Source organism: Canis aureus, chromosome 19, assembly GCF_053574225.1.
Source record: "Canis aureus isolate CA01 chromosome 19, VMU_Caureus_v.1.0, whole genome shotgun sequence".
Classification (NCBI taxonomy): domain Eukaryota; kingdom Metazoa; phylum Chordata; class Mammalia; order Carnivora; family Canidae; genus Canis; species Canis aureus.
The window spans coordinates 48,469,705-48,478,179 of NC_135629.1; the positions used below are offsets into that span (position 1 = coordinate 48,469,705).

Here is an 8,475-nt window from a genome sequence, read left to right on the forward strand (position 1 = left end):
TTTCTTCCTTTCGAGTTTGGTTGACTTTTATTTCATTTTCTTTCTTTAATTGCCTGGCTAGAACCACCAGTGTTATGTTGAGTAGAAGTTTGTGAAATCAGATGCGGTGTTCCTAATCATAGGGGAAAAATGCTCATTGAGTATCATGCTTGCTATGAGCTTTTCATGAACAGCTTTATGTTGAGATAGTTTCCTTCTATTCCTAGTTCTTAGTGTTTTATCAAGTTCTATACACAAATATAAAGATTAATTTCTTGATGCAGAATATAAACAATAATGTATCTCTCAATTAGTAATGAATGATTGTGTCATGTTGTTTTTCTCTTATTTTGGTAGTCCTGTCCACTACATGGAACTAGAGAATGATACACAAATTTCAGAATTTCTTCTTCTGGGATTTTCAGAGGAACCAGAATTGCAGCCCTTCCTCTTTGGACTGTTCCTGTTCATGTACTTGGTCACCATACTTGGGAACCTACTCATCATTCTGGCTGTCAGCTATGACACCCACCTCCACACCCCCATGTACTTCTTCCTTGCCAACCTGTCCTTTGTAGACATCTGTTTCACCTCCACTACAGTCCCCAAGATGCTGGTAAATATACAAACACAGAGAAAAGTCATAATTTATGAAAGCTGCATCATGCAGATGTACTTTTTCTTACTTTTTGCTGGTTTGGACAACTTTCTTCTGAGTGTTATGGCCTATGACCGATTTGTGGCCATCTGTCACCCCCTGCACTACATGGTCACCATGAACCCCCAGCTCTGTGGACTGCTGGTTCTGGTGTCCTGGATCATGAGTGCCCTGCATTCTTTGTTACAAACATTAATGGTGTTGCGGTTGTCCTTCCATACAGAGGTGGAAATCCCCCACTTTTTCTGTGAACTCAATCAGATGATCCAACTTGCCTGTTCTGACACCTTTCTTAATAACATGGTGTTGTACTTTGCAGCTATGCTGCTGGCTGGTATCCCCATGGCTGGGGTCCTCTACTCTTATTGTAAGATAGTTTCCTCTATACGTAGAATCTCATCAGCTCAGGGCAAGCATAAAGCATTTTCCACCTGTGCATCACATCTTTCAGTTGTCTCTTTATTTTATTGTACGAGCCTAGGTGTGTACCTTAGCTCTGCAGCTACCCAGAGCTCCCACTCAAGTGCAGTAGCCTCAGTGATGTACACGGTGGTCACACCCATGCTGAATCCCTTTATTTACAGCCTGAGGAACAAAGATATAAAGGAGGCACTAAGTGTGTTTTTCAGAGGGAAGACATAAAAAGGCTATTTTTCTTTCTTTTTTTTAAAAATTTTTATTTATTTATGATAGTCACACAGAGAGAGAGAGAGAGAGAGAGAGAGAGAGAGGCAGAGACACAGGCAGACGGAGAAGCAGGTTCCATGCACCGGGAGCCCAACGTGGGATTCGATCCTGGGTCTCCAGGATCGCGCCCTGGGCCAAAGGCAGGCGCCAAACAGCTGCGCCACCCAGGGATCCCAAAAGGCTATTTTTCAACTAGTATCTGTGATTGCAGGCTTAATGCCTGATAGCCAGAAATTGTGATTCTTTATCAAATCATGAAAGAAGAACTTAATCCCTCTATTTTTTCCTGGAGTTTCAATTTTTCTAAATTTCAACTGCATTATCAAATATTTTTTTTAAAGATTTTAATTTATTTATTCATGAGAGACACACAGAGAGAGGCAGAGAGAGAAGCAGGCTCCATGCAGGAAGCCTGATGTGGGACTTGATCCCAGAACTCCGGGATCATGCCCTGAGCCAAAGGTAGATGCTCAACTGCTAAGCCACGCAGGCATCCCCTGCACTATCAAATTTAACTAAGTCCCTTTGTTGTTCTTTCTGGTCCTTTTGATAGCCAACGATTTTCCTTTTTTTTTTTTTTCTACCAAAGTGAGTCCCAACCTTCAGTAAGAAACAATTTTGAGATTCCCATTTGCCTTATATAGTGATGAATTGTCCTAATTTTATGAAATAAACTACACTGGTAACTGAGGCCATTTTTATAATTTTATTGTAGAGGAAATCTGAGATCACAGCTTTCACTCTGTGTCTATCATTCCTTTCTACATTACTACCTTAAATGCTCTTCTTGATAATATACACTTTAACCTACTAGTTTGTTTTTAGTTAGTCATGGGGCTTTATGATACTCATTAAGATCATATTCCTTCATTAGCACAGTATCCAGAGTATCCCTGGCACAGAATAGTAAGGCCAAAATTGCTTATGAAAAACACCCTCCAAGTATAATCTACAAAAAAGACAAATCTGCATAAACCAATTGGTTAAACAAGGGCTTGGCATGGAAGACATGAAATAGGATGAAATAAAATTTTCTATAATACCATATTTTATTGTGGAAAATGTGTTTTGATATGAACATCCACTCCTTAAAGTGTGGGATATTTGGTGTTCATGTTAAAGAGTTTTATTAATTGGGGCAGCCCCAGTGGCCCAGTGGTTTAGCAGTGCCTTTGGCCTAGGACATGATCCTGAAGACCTCAGATCGAGTCCCACGTCGAGCTCCCTGCATGGAGCCTGCTTCTCCCTCTGCCTGTGTCTCTGCCTCTCTCTCTCTCTGTGTCTGTCATGAATAAATAAATAAAATCTTTAAAAAAAGAGTTTTATTAATTGAAGAATTTTGTGGTAGGTTTTGTATTATTTAATTGGATGATTTTGCTGTTTCTCTTTGAAAATTTCTAATATTACTCCTTCCATTGCTCTAAACTTAATATCTCCCCCTTTAAAAATATTGCCATAAATGTAACAGAGTGAGTGAACCATTTGTGTATTCACTCTGTCATTAATATGTTTCATTCTTTATGCCCTAAACTCTCTCTACCCTGTGAGTGCAAGCTAACTCAGACAAGACTGGAATTCCAGCCCAGTAATGCTCTGAGACTAGAAACATGTGACTGAGGTTCCCACAAGTTATTTCTGCAAAAGCACACAGGCCTTTCCAACCTGTACCAGTTACCTGGAAGGGAATCTCAATGGTAGTCACTTTTTAGTACAGTTACCTGAAATAAATGTGACTAACCAGGCCATTATGAATACTGCTTTCAAATATCAGAACAAATATCAAAAATAAGAAGCAGTAGATTATTTTTAATATTCTGTTCTGTTTACATTGATTATTGTATCAGCTGTTGCTGCTGAAGAAGCTATGCCAGAGGTAAAAGATATAAGATTATGATTTTTTTAAAATTGCATGGTGGCCTATGTTGGGAAAATATTCTAGTCTCTGCTGGCCTTCTCATGAGGCTATGGTCAGCCGTGGGTCAGCTGGAAGTACTCTGTTAATCCTGGCTGTGTTCTCACATTTGGAGGCTTGCTGGTGGTAGGCTGGTCTAAGTTGGTCCATGTAAGAGCAACTGAGCTCCGCTTCACTTGTTTTCTCCTCCTACGGTAAGCTAGCCTGGATTTGTATATATGGCAGAAGCCAGGTTACAAGACAGCAGCAGAAACACACCAAAGTCCCTTGAAGCACACTGTCATTTTCATTGTACACTTTTAGCAAAGGCAAATAAACCACTAATTTCAGGTCAGATTCAAAGTGGGAGAATAATCTCCATCTCTCAATGGGAGGAGCTTCACAGTCACATTGCAAAGTACATGAATACAGAGATAAGTGAATTGGGGACATCTCTGCAAAAGGTCTACCACAAGTGTAATGTTCAATTCAATCAAGTTATATTGGTGCAGGACACAAAATCAACAGCAATACAGTACAGTACAAAGTAGTGATTCAATAATTCTACACATGACTCAGTGCTCATCCTGGTGAGTGTGTTCTTAAGGGTTGAGTCTGCAGGATTTTCTATATTTAGTTCATCTCATCCGTAAATAAATAATTTTACTTCTTTCTTTCTATTTAGATGGATTTTATTCTTTGTCTTGCCTGATTGCTCCAGCTAGGACGTGCAGTATTATGTCGAATAGGAGTGGTGGGAGTGGACACCCTTGTCTTGCTCCTGATGGCAAAGGAAAAGTTTTCTAACCTTTCTAACCTTCCTATTGTGAGTTTGACATGTATAGCCATCTTTTAAGTTGAGGTATATTCCTTTTACAATCAGTTTGTTGAAGGTTTGTTGTTGTTGTTTATCATGAAAGTATATTGTGTTTTGTCAAAAGTTTTTCTGTATCTATTGAGATGATCATAATATTGTTATATTTTGTTCTCTTAATGGGTTGTATCACATTTATTGATTTGTTTATGCTGCACCATCCTCAGATCTCAGGGATAAATTGCACCTGATCATGGCATATAATCCCTTCAGTGTGCTGTGTCATTCAGCTAGCTAATAGCTTTTTGAAAAACATTGTGTCTATGTTCATCAGGGATATTGGATATTTGTACTGACCTTTTCTGACTGTGCTATCGGTGTAATGCTGGCCTTGTAAAATGAGGCTGAAAATATGGCCCCCTCTGTATATTTCTGGAAGAGTTTGAGAAGGATTTTTATTAATTCTTCTTAAAAGTTTAGTAGAGTTCACCTGGGAAGTTCTCTGGTCCTGGGGTTTACTTTGATGGGAGACTTTTGATTGCTGTCTTAATGGCCTTAGTCTTCATTGGTTTGTTCATATTTATGTTTCTTCTTGATTTAGGCCTGGTGGTTTATAAGTTTATAAGGATTTATCCATGTCCAATTTGTTGGAGGGAAGTTGTTCATAGTGCTCTCCTAGGATTCTTGTCTTTCTATGATATTTGTTATAAGGTAATATGTTTCCTGCATTTTAATTTTTTATTTTAACAATTTTTGAAAAAGTTATTTATTTATTTATGTATGTATTTATTTAGGAGAGAGAGAGAGAATGAGTGAGAGGTAGAGAGAGAGAAGGGGGAAGGTGCTGAAGGAGAAAGACAAGCTGACTCTGCAGTGAGCATGGAGCCTAAATGGGGCCCTAAGATCATGACCTGAGCTGAAACCAAGAGTCAGATGCTTTTCCAACTAAGCCACCCAGGTGTCCTGCTACTGATTTCATTTATTTGGATCTTCTCCCCCACCCCTTTTCTTTGGTTTACTCAAGGTTTGTCAATTTTGCTTAGCTTTTCAGAAAATTGGCTCCTAGCTTTGTTAATCTTTTCTATTGTTTTTTCTGGTCCATATATCATTTATGTTTGCCCTGATATTTATTTCTTTTCCTCTCCTGCTTTGGCCTCAGTTTATTCTTCTCTTTGTAGGTCTTTAAATCATAAAGTGAGGTTATTTACTTAACCTCATTTGTTTTTCTTAATGTAGGCATTTATTACTATAAACTTGCCTCTTAGAGCTGCTTTTGCAACATCCCATAAGTTTTGATAGGCCGTATTTCCATCTTCATTTAACTGAAGACTTTCAAATTTCCTTTTTGGTTTCTTCTTTCACCCACTGACTGTTCATGATTGAGTGGTTTAATTCCAAGGTAATTGTGAATATCTCAGGTATGTGTACTCTTACATTCATTGCAGCATTATTTACAATAGCCAAGACAAGGAAACATTGTCAGATGAATTAATAATAATGGCATATTCATGGAGTGGAATTCAACAAATAAAAAAAGAAGATATCTTTTCTTTTCCTTTCTAAAACATGAATGGACTCCAAGGGCATTATACCAAGTGAATTAATCAGAGAAAGAAAGACGAATCATGCATGGTTTAACTTATATGTAAATACAAGAACCTGAACTCACAGAAATAGAGGGTAGGTTGATGTTTGCCTGTGGCTTGGGTTTGGGGAAATGAAAAGATGCTGGTGAAATCCTACAAACCAAAAAAAAAAAAAAAAAAAAGAAATCCTACAAACCTTCAGTTATAAGATGAATGTATATTGGGAACATCATTATAACATGGTCATTTTGATAAGTCAAATATATTGTGTTGTATACTTGCATGTTGCTAACAGAGTACAGAGTAAATGTTCTTACACAAAAAAGAAATGGTAACTATGTGAAGTAATGGATGTATTCACTAACCTTTTGTGGTGATCACTTCGCAATCATTGGTTATAATTTTATATGTTGATTTCATTTCAATAAAACTGGAAAGAAGAAGAAAAAATATTCCTATGTCTCTGTCTTCTATTTGAAATTCAAATTTCCCCATTAAAAAACAAACAAACCCACAGTACCAGTATGAAAACCTTTATGTATATGTCACTGGGAAGATCAATCAACAGGAAGGAGTATCTACATAAGAATATCATGTAGGTAGCATCAGTGATACAACAGTTTATTTATTTATTTATTTATTTATTTATTTATTTATTTATTATTTCAATAGTACTTAGCTCCATCAACCAGTAAGTTAGATATGAAGTCCCTGGTCTCTATGAGGTATCTGGAAAGAAAATCTTTTCTTAGACTAGGAATGGTATTCTACAGACAAGATAAGGAGGCTATATTTACATGTGGAAGAAATCCTGTCCCTGTGGAGCAGAATTTCCATAACATCCCTATGACATAAACTCAGTCACTGTGTTCCACTGCTGAAAGTGAAGTAAAAAAAAAAAACTTTTTTAAAAAAGATTTTATTTATTTATGTATTTTTTCTTCTGAATTAAAAAAAATTTTTTATCGGAGTTCAATTTGCCAACATATAGCATATCACCCAGTGCTCATCCCGCCAAGTGCCCCCCTCAGTGCCCATCACCCAGTCACCTCAGGCCCCCACCCACCTCCCCTCCCACTACCCATTGTTCATTTCCCAGAGTTAGGTGTCTCTCATGTTTTGTCACCCTCACTGATATTTTCACTCATTTTCTCTCCTTTCCTTTTATTCCCCTTCACTAATCTTTATATTCCCCAAATGAATGAGACCATATAATGTTTGTGCTTTTCCGATTGACTTATTTCACTCAGCATAATACCCTCTAAGTCCCTCCATGTCGAAGCAAATGATGGGTATTTGTCATACCTCTGTATACCTTCCTCTGTTCATGTCTTTTGTGATAGGGATTGATTTAAAAGTGTAAATTTCCCTGGGTAACATTAACATTTTCACAATGTTAATTCTCCCAATCCATGAGCATGGAATGTTTTTCCATCTCTTTGTGTCTTTCTCAATTTCTTTCAGAAGTGTTCTGTAGTTTTTAGGGTATAGATGCTTTACCTCTTTGGTTAGGTGTATTCCTAGGTATCTTATGCTTTTCAGTGCAATTGTTAATAGGATTGACTCGTTAATTTTTCTTTCTTCAGTCTCATTGTTAGTGGATAGAAATGCCATTGACTTCTGGGCATTGATTTTGTATCCTGCCACACTGCCAAATTGCTGTATGAGTTCTAGGAATCTTGGGGTGGAGGCTTTTGGGTTTTCTTTCTTTTTTTTTTTTGATGATGATTTTTTATTTTTTATTTTTTTAAATTTATTTTTTATTGGTGTTCAATTTACCAACATACAGAATAACCCCCAGTGCCCATCCCCCATTCACTCCCACCCCCCGCCCTCCTCCCCTTCTAAGTCCTTCCCCTTCTCTAGTTCATTTCCCAGAGTTAGCAGTCTTTACCTTCTGTCTCCTTTCTGATATTGCCCACACATTTCTTCTCCCTTCCCTTATATTCCCTTTCACTATTATTTATATTCCCCACATGAATGAGAACATATAATGTTTGTCCTTCTCCGATTGACTTACTTCACTCAGCATAATACCCTCCAGTTCCATCCACGTTGAAGCAAATGGTGGGTATTTGTCATTTCTAATGGCTGAGTAATATTCCATTGTATACATAAACCACATCTTCTTTATCCATTCATCTTTCGATGGACACCGAGGCTCCTTCCACAGCTTGGCTATTGTGGCCATTGCTGCTATAAACATCGGGGTGCAGGTGTCCCTGCGTTTCATTGCATCTGTATCTTTGGGATAAATCGCCAACAGTGCAATTGCTGGGTTGTAGGGAAGGTCTATTTTTAACTCTTTGAGGAACCTCCACACAGTTTTCCAGAGTGGCTGCACCAGTTCACATTCCCACCAACAGTGTAAGAGGGTTCCCTTTTCTCCGCATCCTCTCCAACATTTGTGGTTTCCTGCCTTGTTAATTTTCCCCATTCTCACTGGTGTGAGGTGGTATCTCATTGTGGTTTTGATTTGTAATTCCTTGATGGCGAGTGATGCGGAGCATTTTCTCAGGTGCATGTTGGCCATGTCTATGTCTTCCTCTGTGAGATTTCTCTTCATGTCTTTAGCCCATTTCATGATTGGATTCTTTGTTTCTTTGGTGTTGAGTTTAATAAGTTCTTTATAGATCTTGGAAACTAGCCCTTTATCTGATATGTCATTTGCAAATATCTTCTCCCATTCTGTAGGTTGTCTTTTAGTTTTGTTGCCTGTATCCTTTGCTGTGCAAAAGCTTCTTATCTTGATGAAGTCCCAATAGTTCATTTTTGCTTTTGTTTCTTTTGCCTTCGTGGATGTATCTTGCAAGAAATTACTGTGGCTGAGTTGAAAAAGGGTGGTGCCTGTATTCTCCTC

The 8,475-nt window shown here is 38.0% G+C and overlaps 1 protein-coding gene across 1 annotated transcript; it reads left to right on the forward strand.

Moving 5' to 3' along the window:
- Window positions 1–313: 313 nt before the first annotated feature.
- LOC144291110 (olfactory receptor-like protein OLF4) lies at window positions 314–1,279 on the forward strand. The gene has a single exon (XM_077860846.1). The coding sequence runs from the start codon at window positions 350–352 to the stop codon at window positions 1,277–1,279; it is 930 nt and encodes a 309-aa protein (XP_077716972.1). The 5' UTR covers window positions 314–349.
- Window positions 1,280–8,475: the final 7,196 nt, after the last annotated feature.